Source organism: Plectropomus leopardus, chromosome 9 (assembly GCF_026936395.1).
Source record: "Plectropomus leopardus strain MGB_pleo_1.0 chromosome 9, ASM2693639v1, whole genome shotgun sequence".
NCBI lineage: Eukaryota > Metazoa > Chordata > Actinopteri > Perciformes > Serranidae > Plectropomus > Plectropomus leopardus.
In genome coordinates, this window is record NC_142184.1 from 8590174 (window position 1) to 8607776 (window position 17603).

The 17603-nt window shown below is 41.6% G+C and overlaps 1 protein-coding gene across 1 annotated transcript in view; it reads left to right on the forward strand.

Annotated features, from left to right (window-relative positions):
• The first annotated feature begins 5931 nt into the window (after positions 1-5931).
• Positions 5932-17603, forward strand: part of nol4la (nucleolar protein 4-like a) — a 36076-nt gene continuing 24404 nt past the window's right edge. Inside the window, exon 1 of the mRNA XM_042492163.2 lies at positions 5932-6935. Coding sequence (XP_042348097.1) covers positions 6594-6935 — 342 coding nt within the window. The 5' untranslated portion in view covers positions 5932-6593. The remainder of the gene's footprint in view (positions 6936-17603) is intronic.

Sequence of the window (17603 nt, forward strand, 5' to 3'; positions counted from 1 at the left end):
TCTTTACAGCAGATCTGCAGACATCCTCTTTGTTAACAGCGTAAATACCCCCGAGGAAAAACACTGTGGCTGGGTGAGCACTCAGCGATACCATCAGTAGTAGAAATAAACTTAAAGCACATTTACTACAAATATTGATCCACTTAACTGAGTATTTTCATTTTGTGCAACTTTATACTTCTCCTGCCATACATTTTTAGAGTTACTTTGCAGATTAAGGTGTTAACACACAAAACTCATGAAGAACTTATAAAATATAATGAATTAAGTTTTATTACACAACTCAACAATATATATATATATATATATATATATATATATATATATATATATATATATATATATATATATATATATATATATAAAGATGCACAAACTAACTTATCAATGAGCAATTAAAATGCTGATTGCATGTTAATTGCATAATGAATTTTTCTTTTATGGCATTTTTTAAAATAAACTTCAGATTGTGAATGCTGGACTTTTATTTGTAACATTATTTGAACACTGCTGTATTACAACTTCTACTCCAGCAATTTAGTATTGTTATTCCATAAAAATAAAAAAAACAAAACAAAGGAACAACAACAAAAAAAAATGCTTTTAATCGAAGCAGCAGAGGCCAAGATATCTAAAATTTTAGTCTCTAGTGTGGATCAAACTCCATGAAGCCTGGATCCTACATTTCCCATAATGCAACTCATTTTGTGGCCTTTACATATCAAGGTGGTTGCTAACAAGTGGCTCAATGAGACTACAGAACGTCATCACACCGCTGTACAGTCTTGTTGTCATGGTGATGTTAAATCACTCGACCTTGCTGTAGTTTGTTTAAAGCCTATCGTTAGATTTTTCCTTCTGGCAAATGCATTTAGGCATCAAAAATCATAATAGTGGTGTTCATCTGTGAAGATAATCTTGCTGAACAAAACATGTGAGCATCATAAACGTTTGTTTGCAGCAGAGTTTAGTTTTTGCTGTACCTCACAAACCAATGGAAAAATCTCATATGCTTTTTGACAGGAGAACCAGGGTCACGTTGACGTCTGTGTTGGGGTACAAATAAAAATCATCCCTGCGGCACTCTGTGGGAATGGACTCACTCTTGGAGTCAGTCTCAATCGTCTGTTGGAGGATCTGCAATTTTTGGCACTTCTGTGTTTGCCTAATTTTTCAGCCTTGTAGTTTGCTGCCTGGTCATACAGTTGCTGAATTAATCTAAACATGAACAAGAAATTGACATTTAACTGATAAAATCTGCAGACTCTATGTCAGTGTCATCATTAGTGGAGCATTTGACAAAATTTGATTGAATATTTTTTGCCTTTAGAGGAGTAGTCATCTTTTTTAATGTACGCAGGCTTGTACCTTTTTTTTTTTTTTTTTTTTATCAATGAGCCAGATATTTTCTGGGAGAGTTTCATGATGCATAAGTGCTCCAACTGTGAGTCTCAAAAATTAATGGAACTTCAGAAAAAGGCCGAAATATTTCCTCCCACGCTGTTACTCAGTGTACTCAGCCTTTACGAAGTTTCCTCCAGAGCCACAGAAAATATTATACAACATTTTCTCAGGCGGAGTATTGCTATCATGACTTATGAAATCAGTGGAATACCCCTTTAATAAAAGCATCTGAGTACCACTGGACACCATGCTGTATGGAGATGACACTGAATCATATCCAGTTACTCCAGAGGTGAGCTGGGTGCAGCTCAGAGTGTAAGATGGGTGTGACGCCGCTGTCATCAGGCCCGTGTTTTTAAGTGAGGGGGTTTATTTTTGAGTGTGGGGCATCTCAGTGTGAGACAGCCCTCTCTGCGGCCCTCCAGGACCGGATTCATCCACCTCATGGTGGAAGGAGAGCTCTCAGTGGGGGATCGTCAGCGTAATTACAGCAGTTTTGCCTCATTAGGGTGAGGAGGCGTGACCCTGCCTACAGGTCTGACAGCTGAAGCGCACGGATGGCGGCGCTGAGAGATGATCTCAGGGAGCGGCGCATTACAGGAGAGCAAGCCGAGTCCTGTTAATATATGTATGTATGTTGTGTCCAGTGGTGGAAGACGTATTTGGATCCTTTACTTGAGTAAAGTAGTGATACTAGTACAAATCCTGCATTCAAGATGTTATTTTATCAGAAAAATGTACTTAAAGCATCAAAAGTTTAAGTACTCATTAGGCAGAAACAGCCTCTGTGTGTTTTACACAATGTTGTAGCTCAGCAGTTTCCGACCTGGGGGTCGGGATCCCTCAAGGGGTCCCAGGATAAATCTCAGTGGCGGCTGGATGATTAAAAGAATATGTTTTAAAAAATCTTTTCCAGAAATGTCTTTATATGTCCTTGCTTTTCTCTAATGTATGTTTTTCTTGTGAAATACTGGATACTTTCACTTCCTTGGCTGCTAAAAATCCTTCAAATACATCACTTAGATGCCTTTACCTCTTACAGCTTCTACAAATCTTTAAAATAAGTAAAATACTGGATAATATCTCCTCTTTAGACTCCTAGAAATCCTTCAGTTCTTCAATGACCAATTAGTTGTTTTGGCAGACTGTTAATATTATATATATTACTCTTGGGTTTTTTAACCGACCTAATGTCTGCATGTGACTTTCAAACCTGAAAGCAATCAGTTCTCAAAAGTGAGTTTAAAAAGAGCTTCAGAAGATCGTAACAACAATAATTAGTAAAGAACAAAATAACAACAAAACTGGGTCACAAAAACCCATGGTCTGAGGTAGTTTTCTGCCTGTCAGTACTGCATAAATTAACCCAGTGCTGCTTTGGTATCTGAGCCACGTCAGGTCAGTATGAACACATTAACTTCATAAGAAGTTACGGTTGAAAACATGGCTTTATGTTAAAGGGTAACAAGTGAAAAAGGTTGGGAAACACTGTAGCGTCTAGTTCAGTTCAACCAATTTTAACTTTATCTAGATTGTCTTGGGTAGTTTAATACTTTCTAGTCAAAACTATGATCTTGTGTTTTGTTTTTTTAACATCAGTCTTTCTTACGATTAAGGAAGAGTGCATCTACTCATGGATGAGAGGCTTGTGTTCATTACAGTGAGAGATGTAAACGGGTCATTCTCGAAAATGTACCATTTTCCATTTTTAAGGTTTTAAGATTTTGTTGGATAATGTGAATCGTTACCTTTGAGAAAAAAGTGCAGTGCCATCTCAGGCTATCCTTTTTTTTCTACATACAAACAAAAGACTAAACTAACACAAGCAAAACCAGGAGAGACAGAGCCATGTTGGACCTGGTCAAACTCAGACTGGTGGCAGGTTAGATTTATCCCAAAATGAGGTGGGAGGAGCCAGCCAAGCAGCGAGAACCTGAAAGGATAAGCTCAGGTAGGCCAAACAGAAACTGACAAATGAATTTAAGGATTAAATCCATTCAGTCCGATACCATTTAGAAAGTCTTTAGTAGCCACAAGATGAAAAATTTTTATCAGTGCAGACGCACCCAAAACTCCCACATCATCTGGGTAATCTTATATGCTGCACTTGAACCATTTTGGCTTCACACACCACTGAGCAACTAAAATGTTGCGTGCAAAACTATTTCTTTGCCAGAAGCAGCGACTGGAGTCTTTCTGACAACAAACTGGATTTTTGTACAATTTAAACAAATATCACATAACATGTTTTATTAGTGAGCTTAGAGATGCTGGTGGGTAGATTTTTGTTATCATGTGACAGAGTCAGGTTAGCTGTTTCCATGTGTTTATTGTCTTCATGCTGAGTTAAACTAACTGGCTGCACATTGAATGTACAAACATGAGAGTGGTGTCTTATGGCGATGAGCGAGTATACATTATTTTGTGTATCTGTATTTGTTCGACAAACTATCCATAACTAACTATTATCTGTATCTGTACTCGAAATGGGGGGAGTTTGAATGAAAAAAGTGGGTGCTATCCAGATCTATCAATACACCTGGCTGGTGAGTGCAGTTTAGTAAAAAGAAAATAGTTCCTAAATGAAACTGCTCACAATAGGGTGTGTGGATTATTTTGAGTAGCGGGGTCATGATTTCTGGGATGAGACAAAGAGACCACAAGCAGAGTGCCATCTAGTGTCATTATGTTGCAGAGAAAGCAGACAGCTCTCCCACCGAGATCTCCAACACTCAGCAAATCACACCAAACAATTTAAATTTATAAATAACACAACAGGTAAGAGGAAAAACATGTAGTTTTGGTTTTGGAATGAACTGTCCCTTTAAATACAAATACCTCATAACTGTACTGAAGTAGATCTACAGCAGCAGTGTAAGAAAAGTACTGGTTCCTCGTTTCTACTTTTTTTACACAAGCAAACTGAAGCTTCGTGCCTAAAACCAAACCTTCCAAAATAAGAGCTGAGATGTTTCCTCCCCTGAGGGATGGATGGGGGAGCCTAGCAGCTCATCCTGCATGCAGGCCAGTCCTGAGAGAAGACACAACACGAGACCAAATGATGAAATGAAATGAAATAGCATGCAAAGGCCTCGGCCATTCAACACCCCCATCCCCCAAATACACACACACACAAACACACACGTGCGTTCAGTGGATCTGTCCGTCGTTTAGTCGGGGTGGGGCTTTTCTTTTTTGTCCAGCATGCCGTTGTCTGAGTCAGGATGGAGAGATGAGGACGGGGCATCCCACTCACCCTCTGCACGGCCGGAGACACTGCTGCGCTGCTGTCATGGCAACAGCAGCAGTCACCACCGCCAGCATGGGCCTATAATGCACAGGCCAGGAGGAGTCACACACACACACACACACACACACACACACACACACACACACACACACACACTGAGAGCACGACACATAGGACTCAAATTCAGATCCTAAATGTCTGCAGTTTGTTGGTTCCTCTTATTAAAGTCACAAAGGAGGACAATGAGGTTCTTCTTTGTTAAAATGAATTTTATAATTATTTTTTTCCCCTATTTAAATGGGACAAATGCTGTAATATTAAGAATTTAAATCTCCTTAAGCTTCATGAGCACCTATTTTCTATTTTTTGGCTTGTGAACTATATATTGAACTGCTTTTAACTCAAATGTTCTATTTACACAGAAAAAGTTGCACAATTTATTCAGGATGGCATCACCAAAACAAAAAAATCCACAATAAATACGCCTGTATTTAACTGTAATACGAGAATATTGTCTTTTAAAGACAATGTTTATGGTTTTTTTAGAGACTGTTGAAATTTCTTAGATTTTTTTTCAGTCTAAATTGTGTTATTCAAACAGAAAAGTTACACAATATATTTATTTGTCACTAAAACACAAATATTGCCAATAGGCAGGCCTGAATTAAACTGTTACATGAGGTTAATGTCTTTTCATGACAATTTTGTGGGTTTTTTACAGGTTGTTAAAACGTATTAGACAATTTTTCATTCCAAATTGTCTCATTTACATAGAAAACACTAAAATCCACAACAGGTAGGCCTGAATCAAACTCTTAGATGAAATTTGTGTTTTTAAGATATTTTTGTGTTTTTTGGAGGTTGTGAAAATCTATTATACTTTTTTTCAATCTAAATTGTCTTCTTTAGACAGTAAGGTTAGGCAAAACATTGATTTATTTGTCACTAAAACACAAAAATCCACGATAATTAGGCCTAAAATAAACTGTTAGAGGAGGATATTGTCTTTTAAAGATTTTGTGTTTTTTTAGAGGTTGTTTGCCTCATGACTGAAACTATTTAACCCACATTTTTTTTTTTTTTTTAAAATCTACACATCTCTGTTCGTCTGTATCCGCAACAGAAGTGTTTCCGACATGAAAGGAAATGGTGTAATCAGTGTTTTCTAGCATTTTCTTTAGAAACTACCAAATGTTTTCTGCCTCCACCCTCTCTCACCTTCCACGTCTCCAAATCGGACATTTTCTCTCGCGCGCGTCTCCTCTTAAACCGCACGCAGGCTTTGCTGCAAATTGTGTGATGCAGATATGAGTGTGTGTTTTTTTCACGGGATAGAGAGAGCAGACAGTGCACGCGCGATCCACATTCAAACAGGTGTGAGGAGCAGAAACAATCCCAGGTGGCGCATGTTGATCGGAGACGTATCGAAACACACTGTGAGCATCTTTGCGCCTTTTTTTTAAGGGGTTGAGCAACCCGCATCCGAGAATTGTGTTGGCTGTTAGAAAGTAGGTCGATAGGAACTGAGAGCGACGTTTGTTTCCACGCTTTTGTCTCTGTTCTTTGTTGTTTAGCGAGGACTGTGGTGGTTTTTTTTCACAGCCTACCCTTTGGTGGAGAGCGTTTTACGCACAGGTGGGAGATACCCGCTCAGCGTACTGTAGGACAGCCCCCCTCTCTGCTCCTCAGCGGATGATGTGAGGAAGTGACATTTTTCACCGCTGCGGTTCGGGACAGCACTGCAAACAGGTGTGCGACCGTCCGGGTCACTTTTGCAAGGGGAACCACAGAGAGGCAGCGTCCCAAAACCGGAACCAAGCCTCATTGACGCGGGACAGCGGGGACCAGAGGAAGAGAACCCGGTCAAGTCTTTATTAGCCTGTTTGAAGACAGACAGAGAGAGAGCGAGAGAGGGAGGGAGTGAGGGACAGAGGGAGCGATGGCAACGAAAAAGGCGTGCGTGGATGCGCCCAAAAGGAGCCGGAGTCCGGTCGTGTTGGAGGCGGAGATGTTCAGTGAATTTCAGGACTGGTGTCTCCGGACTTACGGAGACTCGGGTAAAACAAAGACGGTCACCCGGCGAAAATATAACAAAATCATGCAGACACTGTTGCAGAACGACGAGTCGGATGGCGTGTACATCGACAACAGCCACATCAACGCCAAATTCAAATTTTGGGTGAAGTCCAAAGGATTTCAGGTCGGGACCAACGTGTTGGGAGAGCACAACAAGAAAGGAGCTCCAGGGAAACCCGTCCTATATGTCCCGGTCAAGTCAACGGTAAAGTGTGTGCGTGTGTATGTGTGTGTGTGCGTGCGTGTGAACGTGCGTGTACACGAGCTGTCCCGTTGCCGCCTCGCCTGCAAGTTGTCATTATTTCAGGCTGCACGCACGCACCTGTCACGCGCATAAAACGGCAACTTATTATTATTCTCATAATCTTTTGTCGTCCCGGCTCGCCCTCGTCTTTCCTCATAAAGCTTCACTTTGTCCACATCCCAACCAGAACAGCCCTACTCTCATCCCTTGCTGCCATAGCAACGCCGGTGCCTCCTGGCAATCGCAGTTGTAAAAGGTATCATGCATAGCCATCTCGCCAGTGAGGGTGAAGTCCTGTCAGCGGCGCGTTGCAGCCGGGCGCAAAGCACAAGATAATTGACTATTGACAACATTTAGTTTGAACGTTCGGGTCTCGTGCAGCCCCCGGTGTGGCGATGCTGTGCGCGCGCACGTGGATGCAACGGCATGTTTCGCAGGGTCGGGTATGTCAGGGTGCTCCGGGTGCGTGATCCTAGATGGACTACAGGCCAGTTGACGCCAAGTTAGATAATGCGCGATTTCTGCTGTGGGACTCGGCAGGTTTGATTGTTAAATCAAATGGCACGCGCCCTCACTGTCCCATCGAGCAAACCGGACTGTGTCGCGCGAGAATAACGTGTCCTTCTTTAATAGAGCACACATATGGTTAAAAAAATACTCATATATGTGCATTTTCTAATAAAAATGTGAATGTAGTTCCTACAGTGTGAGTCTCAGTGTTTGCCCCCCACTTTTCATTGTCCTGGGCAGGATGCGGATCGGCAATCGTTGCTCTGGCAACACCTGTGTAGTCCAGGATGCCTGCTCTGCCGCATTTCATTGTGTAGACATTAAGCCCCGTAAGCCCGTTTAAGGCTGTGCTTGCAAGAGAGGCATTTTAAAATTAATTTCCACCTTTGATGGAGGCTGGGAGCTGTGCGTAATTGGTGACCACGTGAGGGGCTGTGGCGGAAACAAAAGGGTCTGGTCGGGACTGATAGCGACATACGCCCACAGTTCAGACTTCACTTCTTGTCACCGGATGAGATATTTATTGAGTGTAACGGAAGTCAGGTCTCCATTGAGCATCTCTGATGTGCGTGAAGGGTTAAATCACTTCGTTTTTTTCTCCAGGTTAAACATGGTGAACTGTCAGCACTGCCCCGGCAGCTCTCTTAAGGTGCACGCGCACGCACCATGGTGTTTGGGGCCTGCTGTGCCAGAAAGGAGACAACCACCATTTTAAATAAGCGCCTTCAGGGAATAATCTCCCCCCTCCCGCCCTGCTGGGGCAGAGTCTCTCTGGACCTCAAAAAGCTGGAGCACATTTTCTGTTAACAAACTGGAGGAGATATTGGCACCGATTACTGCCTGAATGCTTTGATTTTGGTTTGAATGGCGCTGATCCCTCCACAGGTGTTATACCTGTGTGAATGCACGGTTTAGATTTAGGCCAACTGCCTTTACAAAACTCCTCTAATCTCTACTCAATATTATGTTTCCCTCTGGGCAAGAGGGCAGGTGTGATCTGTCTCTGCAGGTGCAGATGGTGCCTGAAATGTGTTGTTGATTAGCTTTTGTCTGCTGCTCTTGTCTTTTTTTTGTTTTGTTTTTTGCTGATATATTGCACAAAATGACATATAAGAATGTGTATTTAACTACATAATATCCTCCAGGTGAGCCTGATTTCTCAATGAGGCACATTTAAGAGGAAATATTCTCTGAGGTGTGTTCACCTGGATTCACATCAGTTGTCTTTAGCTGCGTTTAGACGCCTGTCATAAGCTATCTGACCCTTTGAAACCTGAACAGTTTTTTTAATTTTATTTTTTACTTTTTTCAAAAACATGGGGGAAAATGGGAAGGACCAACTTGGCAAAAAAATGTCCCACAAATTACAAGAAATTAGTAAAAGGTGACATAAAATAACCTAAAAATTAGTTTTAGAAAAGAGGGAAGAATTATTGGAAAATTATTTTAAAAAAATAAAGAATACTATATCTATAATCAAAAATTTTTTTTTTAAAAAATTGCAATTAATTGCAAAATTTCAGTAGTCAATCAATTTTTGATCAATTACTAAGCAACCTTTTTTATTCATAAGTTCAATTTTTCAGTTTCATTATTTTGCTTCACAAAACATTAATGAAGTTCATATTGACGAGGTAAAGCAATTCCTATAGGATTGTTTTGATTAGGAATCAAATGATGGTTAAAAAAAAAACTGCATGGTACGGGCATAAAGTGTGCTTGCCTGTAAAGGGCAGACTCGTGGGTACCAACAGAACCCATTTAAACCCAATATCTGGAGGTCAAAGGTCAAGGGAAATTACCATGCCATTTTTTCATTGCCAAAATTTTGCCTAAATTTGGAGCATTATTTAGCATCCTTATTGAGAAGCAAGCATGATGTGGTTGGTACCACTGAATAAGTCTTCTAGTTTCATAAGATACCATCAGCCCCTTAAAGACAGGAATGTCGGCTGGCGATAAACGCAATTTAAAAAAATATGGTCCCATGTGCGGCCCTTAATCGCATCACGATTAACACGTTAATGCTGACAGCCCTACTATATATTTAATCATTTTAGATTTGAAATTATGTTACATAAAAAAATAAACATTTTTGATTTTCAGCGCTTCTGCAATTTTCTTGTTTGTTTTTTTTTTTACTTTTTATGTTTTATTTATTTTTTTGCTTATTTTCAGGTAATTTTCTCATAATTTTTGTTAACTAATTTCTAGCTATTTTTTGGGGCAATGTACATGTTGCCCTCTCCTCATTTTTTATTTTTTTGCTTTTGCCGTTATTAGTTATGGACCAGATTAAGCATGAAAGGGGTAGAGAGAGAGAGGGGATGACATGCAGCAAGGTCAGAGTCGAGCCAGAGCAACTGGACACCCCCTCCATCCCCGTTTGTCAAAGGACTCAAACCGATTTGCCCAGGTTTCAAAGGGTTAAACCATCAGAGATGCTGAGAAAGTCTCGTCAAAAAAAGTGTTTATCGGAGAGGAGTGCACACGCTTTCGTAGCTAATATCATAAGGGAAAGCATCCCCCCTGACTCAGCTCCACTTGAGAAAATTCAGACAACAAACAAAACATCACAAGCTGCTTCTAATGATGAGTCAGAGGCAACAAATCAACCTATTTAAATGCATTTGACTGTATTAGAAAGCAGAGTGGGTTTTTTTTTTTCGTGGGCTTTATAAATAGGCCGTCCTGGGCCAGTGGAAAAGTGACACACACTCGAGCAGACACACACATACACACACACACAATGGTCACTGGCTCCTCGTACGGCTGCAGGGCCGGGGGCGTGTCTCTGGAGCGCCGGCATTGGAAGCCCCGCTGCAGCTGCTCCCAGGGTGTGCCAAGTTTCTGTATGGGGGCAGGCATGGGGCTAAATGACGGGAGGCTGGGTGGGGGTAGGGATGATGGTGGCTGATGTGCAGACAGAGAAGGTCTCTTCTATGTGTCAGTGAAGCATACAAGGCTGCTTCAGTGGGTGACGGGACAGAAAGGCAGAGCACCAGTGGCTCAGTGCAGACGCCTTCTTTTCAAGCCGCAGAATTATGTTCTGTTTTCTGTCCGTCTCTGTCCTCCCGGCCCGTCTCGCCCTCTTTCTGCACAACTCGGAGGATCCAGCAGTGTGGAGATGCAACCTCGTTTAGCTCTCATTATGTCCTGATTAGAGGACGGTACAGAGGAGGAGGGGGAAAGGACCAGAAACAGACACAGAGATGCAGAATCGCACACGATGATGCGAGCACACACACTTTCCTTGAGACGAGGGGAGTCATAGTGCAGCCAGTTTTCAAAAGAAACGCTTAAACGCCCCGTGCATTTCCTTTTCGGCTGACATGAGCATTGTACTGAAAATTTTGAAGTACTGCGAGCTGTTGCTTTTTGTTGCCATGCCAACTGAAATCTGTAAATATCTCTGTTCGTCTCTCACAACTAGGTTTTGGTGGACATGCTCTCACACACAGGCACACAGGCTATATATATATATATATATATATATATATACACTCTTTATAGATACATGTAACTGTTCAGCGACACCTCACGTGATGATGATGATGATGTATGAAAGTGAAAGTTGAATTGTGTTTGTTGGAGGTCACAAACTAAAGTCTTAAAGGTATAAATCTTAACATTTTGACTTGTATGATTGACCTGAAACCATCACTTTACATCTACTGGATCAGAAATAAAAGTGTCCCAAAGCTGAAACAATTAACAGATAATCAGCAGAAAAAGGATCTGCAACTGGGGCTGCAACTAATATGTTATTGATCAATTTGTTGATTGCTTTCTCAATTTTGTCTGTAAAATGTTAGACCACAGTGGAAAGAAGTCCATCACAGAATCAAGATATCAGGGATGTAGGTTTCATTTCAATACTTGGGGGGACATGTGGGGTTTTGGGGGTCCTCCACCACAAAATTTTGTGTATCAAACACTTAATTTCCTGTATTTTGGTGAATTTTTATGTACCAATTTGTGTCTCTTCTGCATCAGTTTATGGACACCCAGCTGGCCACCAGTGTTGTTAGATATTAATATTTGGTGGAATGTAAGTTGTGACATTGGGAGGCCAAAATTCAGGTATACTTAAGGTATTAAGGTCGGTTTTAAGTTTAGTAATGAAAAATCCAGCGTCTTCCAAATGCCTCAAGCCAGCGTCACCTTGACGAAGAATAACAACATTTAGTCGTAAAGTATGTGGAACAAAACCTCATAATAATCATGCCTAAATTAAACATCTGTCCAACTTCTTTATGATGTCACTCTGACATTTGATGCCAACTTGAATTAAACGGGTTTGGGGGGCCTCTGCCAGAAAATTTTGAGCATCAAACACTTAATTTCCTGCATTCTGGTGAATTTTTATGCACCAATTTTTACATTTTCTGCATCAATTTACCATGGAAATGTCCAGGATTTTTTCAAAGTTCTCCACTACTTCAATGTTTTTATGTGTAGGGGACAAATGCAGATATTCTAAATATTGTGGGAGACATGTCCCATGTGTCCCCCCTGAAATCATGAAATACTGAGGATAACAAGAAATATTCACATTTTAACAAGCCAAAAGCCTAGAATATATAATAAATATATAATTTTTGAATAAAATGAACCAAAACTATCAATCGTTCATCAATGTAGTTTCAGATTATTTTCAGTTCGTCCACTAATCGATAGAAATAATAATTTCAGCATTTTTTTCAAGAAAAAATAGAAACACTTTCTGGTTCCAGCAACTCAAGTTTCTGTTTTTTTGTCTGTATGACACTAAATTGAGTATATTTATGTTTTGATCAGATAAAATAAAGCATTTTAAGACTCCACCTTTGGTACTGAGATGGGCATTTTCAGTACTTTCCAACATTTTATGAACTTAATGATTCCTCAATAATGAAAAAAGTAATTGGTTGCAGCATTAAGGTGTCAGGAGAGGATGAAATCAAACAGGACTGAATTAAATAATGCTATCAATTTACAAACTAAAGCTTTGTGTTAGGATGTCCTCTCCTTGTGTAGAAATCAGAAACCACTATTTCCTAATCGGCATCCTGGAAAATGGGCCCTAAATGTTTGTGCTTTGCTGTCAGACGGGAAGAGGAACATCATCATTATTATCTGATTAATTAGTCCACATTTCCCCTGAGAGCTCCTCTTTTGTGGAGGGGCCACAGAGTCAAAAGAATACTGGCCCTATTATTCAACAGCATTTGCATTAATGCTATTTTTGCATAGAGAATCTCAGGAGCTTTTGTCCCGGGGTTTTTGTGTTTGCTCCCTCTCTGGCAGTGCTTATTAGGGGCGACGCATGGGCGCACACTCGTGGGTTCAAACGGCAAAATCCTCACCAACCCAAACAAGGATCACCTGGTTGTTGTGGCCACAGATGCAGAATTTACCTGTGCATGTGAGGCGGGGACTGACTGTTGTACTCAAGGGTGGCAGTGTATCTTTCTTAGATGAGATTCATGCAGAAATTTCAAATTTATGTCAATATGTCTTAATTTCAGACTGTGTTCTTGTGACTGTAAACGGGTGATGAAAACCACACGTATGTGGTAGTTTTTGTGTGTGTGCTCGTACAAAGAGGGGGTCGCTGATCGCATGCTCTGTGTTTCCTCCCTTCAGCACCCTCTCTGTTGCCATGGAGAGACCGTTCTTTGCTTTCCCATAGGAGGAGAAATTAACACCATTTTTAACTGGCCCGGGGGCCTCCCCCCTGTGTGGGAGATAGTCTGAGTTCTGCTCCACACACACACACACACACACACACACACACACACGCACACGAACACGCACACACACACACACACACACACACACACACACACACACACACACACACACACACACACACACACACACAGAGTCTTTAAGACGGCAATAATCTCCCTACCACACCGCTACTGTCATTTTTAATACCTTTGCAAGGCCAACATTTAACGAACTGGGACAGTATGATAATAGCCTGAAAATGGACTCTGTGATGATGTATGTGCGAGTCATTTACATACCATTTTGAGTCAGCGACTGGAACGTCAACAGTGCCAGTCTGTTGCGGCTGGTGGGACTGTCTGTGTCTCTGGCTCACTGGGATATTGGGGATGTCACACACTCTATCAAAAAGTGGCCATCATGGGAGCAGCTAGGAGAGAAACACACACACACAGGGATGTCGGACATGAGGGGTAGAGCACCTAATGTGGGTTTAATGACAGGGCTTCATGAATTGAAAGGAGAGAGGAGGATGATGGGGAAGAGAAACAGAAGGGGATGGGTTTTTATAAAACATTTGGGGCTCTCTGTGGAGGCAACTGTCTCTTCCATCCCATTTTTTCTGTCTGAATTTTAACACTCACACAGACATTCTTGTACCTCTATCTTTGTGAGGACTCTTGTTGATATAATCCTTATCCTGACGTTAATCATCACCAATAAAAGCCTAGCCCTAATTCTAACCTGAACATTTAAACTAAGTCTTAAACAAGCAACAAACTCTGATGAGTTTGTTGCTTTTTTAAGACTTAGTTGGACAACGTTGGACAACGAATCCTCTGCAGAGCACCAAAATCTGCAGTTCATTGAACGGCCACTAGAGGCTGGCTCTGCAACAGCGTAAATCCCTCTCCATTTTAACATGCCCAAATTTACAGGAGAAATAAACAACAGATAAACAGCTATTTTGGTCTCATGATATCTGCTTGGAGGATATTTGTTTTTAGAACTCACACATTTACATTTTATTGAGGCCCAAAGTTACTTAGGTTGATTTGTTGCCTCTGACTCATAACTTGAATCGCTCATCCAATTTTGGTTACTTCTGGCTCCAAAAAAACCCCCAAGATGGCAACAACCAAAATGCCAAACTCAAAGCTTCCAAAACAGTGGGTCCATTATTTATACAGTCTATGGTCTAAACCCTCAAATAGGCCTTTAAAGAAGCAAGGACCAGCCAAACTGTCCTCACTTTCCAAAAATGTCCTCACTCTGTTGCTTAAATACATTGGTCCTCACTAAGTTGCATATATAACCACACATACACACACAAGGAACGAGGATTGTTCCATTTACGTGTCCATTAGCCAGCTGATAGATTTACAGAGGGGGAGATGGGGCTTTAAAAGATGACCTGTTGTCACATCTGCAGTGAGATAATCTGAGTCATGAGTAGTGTTGACACAGCCATCTTTACTCCCTACTCGCTGGGCGCGTGCATACACACACACACATTCGCGCACACACACACACACACACACACACACACACATAGAAAGCACCTTAGCACACATCACTCCTGCTGCAACTTAAGCTACTTATTTTGCAGCCACCTCTACAAAATAAAACGTCTTAATGTTTATGTTGACTTTAAAAGTTAAATTTATTTATTTTTTGCATCCGTTCAGCTGATATCTTGCATCTCTCCTCTCGGCCTGTCTTTGTGACCCAGCTGCTTCCCGTGAACCTCCCCTCCTCCTCCTCCTTCTCCATCACCTCCTCCTCCTGACCTGCCTGTGTGCAGGACTGCTCCTCTCTCCCCTCTCTGCTACAGTGTGTGTGTGTGACTGCCAGCGGGGGTGGGGGCAGCAGACTCAACCCCTCCAGTCTCCTAGCAACAGAGCGGTTTGGTGCGGGACGGGGAGAGAGCGAGCAGGGGATGGGGGCTGGTTGTACAGTGGCTGGGGAGAGCAAAGTCCTACGGGATTAGAAAGATAGAGGGAAGGAGGAGAAGGAGGGTGAGGAGTTTTTTTTGCGGTGTTGTTGGCGATTAGGGATGCTGACATGTCTCCTTTGCTCTTTAAAAAGCGGCGTGCTGCTGCTGATGAGACCAAATATCTACAGCGCTGTTCAACAGCTGTTCTCCTCTGAGATGCTTTGGCTACAAGCTCTGCCCGGTAGACATGTGCAGCACTTAAACACACACGGCACTCACAAATACACACACTCGAAGCATGTCGTGTTTAGAGGTGAATGTTTAACTCCCTGTTGACTTGTGTTTGGAAGCTAAAGAGCTTATCGGAGCAGAGGAGCCTGAGACAGCCCTCAGGTAGCAGGACAGACGTGGTGGCCAGAGAAAGAAATGCAGCTTTGACTTCAAGTTGGGGAGTAGTAAAAGGCCGAGTCTACACATAAAACACAAAGAAAGCTGCAATGATTAGTCCTTTAATCGATTAATAAGATAACTGGCAACTAGTTTTTGCAGCAAAAATGCACAACAGTCCTAAGTTACAGCTTCCCAAAAGTGCTTTTCTCAGTTTGTATCATCGTAAACTGCAGTGCTGAACGTAGCAGATTCAGTGACTTGGGCAAGCTTTTCTCTGGTGCCCCCCACTCCCCCTCAAAAAATGTTATATCTATTGTATTTATTACAAATGAGAACAAGATCTTATGAGAAATCAACCAATATAAACAATAATATAAATCAACAGAATAATACATCATGGAAATTTGCAGACTTTGCCTTCTATTTTCTTTTAATACTACGCCGCAGATGGCTCTTGTCTTTTTATTTTTTCTTATAGCCAAAATGCATGGGACATGGATGCAGCACGAAACATTTGCCGTGGCATGCTCACAGAAGAGCGTGTCCATTATAATTAACTGCGGCTACTACACTAACCATAGAAGCTGTGCACTGCTCAATGCTATTTTTACACAGCTGGTCAATTTTCTTTCTCTATGTGCAGCTCCACAGCCCTCCAACAAATGATAACTACATAGCGCTGTGCAAAAAATTTAAAATTTGTGCCACCCATAGGAAGATCTGCCACTCGCAAACTGAATATCTTTGTGTTTTGAACTGTATTTCGTACAAGATGTTTGAAGATGTCACTTTGGGCTTTTCAGAAATTGTGACGGGTACTTCATATTCCGAACAACCCGTCAATTAATCGGCCATGTGAAGATTTAGAGATTGTCTTTGTCATCTATGATAGTAAACTGAATATCTTCAGGTTCTGGACTGTTAATCAGATAAAATAAGAAATTGGAACGTGTTACTTTGGGAAGTTATAAATGGCCATTTTTAGGCTATTCTGACAAAATGATTATAATAATTAGTTATCAGACATATAAATATTGGAAATATTGGTATTAGATTCAGACCACCCACTAGAGCTGAGTATCGTTTGAAAAAAATTCTGATACCAATACCCTTAAAGTTATACCAACACCAACAGAGTACTTCATTTCATAACTTTTTAAAAATCTATTTCATATCCATCATGTGAACGGAGGCATTCAGGTGACTACCTGAATTACTTTGAACGTCTTTGTGGCTTCTTGGCATGCTGAATTGCCAAATCCATCAGATACACCACGCTCGATTGTCGATAGTTGTGGGCCAATCACATGCCTGAATCATAGAACAATTGAAGGTGGTGATTGGCTGCGAGCAAAACCATACAAATAGTAATTTCTTTCTAGCTCTTGGTACAAAAAGGACTGAATGCAGGTGTCCTTTCACTGGAGAAGTTTCAATACTATTTGGTGCTGGGTTGTTTCGGTCGATACCTGAAAGACATTGAACACCGATACTCAGCCCTACTGAACACCAGCTCTAACACTGGCAGGCTTCAATATACTGCATGTGTGTGTTTTTCTACATTCCCAGCAGGATATTCGGTGTGTGTATGTTGGGGTAGAATTCAGCGGAGGATGCAGCAGTGGTGTGGGTGCAATGCACACCCCACAGTTGTATGAGATTATCTAAATCCAGCGTGAATGGACCTGACACCATTGTCCCAAGAAGCAGCAGCAGCAGCATCAGTGGCAACAGCGGCGGCGGTGGTGATGTCACTGGGGGAATGATGATGATACCTCCAAGTGCGATAGATTACAGCTGTGATGATGAGGTGGAGGATCACTATTATTTCATTTATTATCATTACATTTAGCCCGTGCTGACAGGGGAGAGTGGCTCGAAAGAGAGAGGGAGAGAGAAAAGGAGAGAGAGGGCCGGATTAAAACAAACCCGCTCTGTGAGCTGGTTTTAGTTGCCATGGCAACGATCATTACCTCGCACTTGGGAGAGCAGGAGCAAGAAGAAGAGGAGGAGGAGGGGGTGAAAGAAAGAAAGGGAGACGGGACGGAGAGGTAGGGTATGAAGATGTGGAGGCAGGA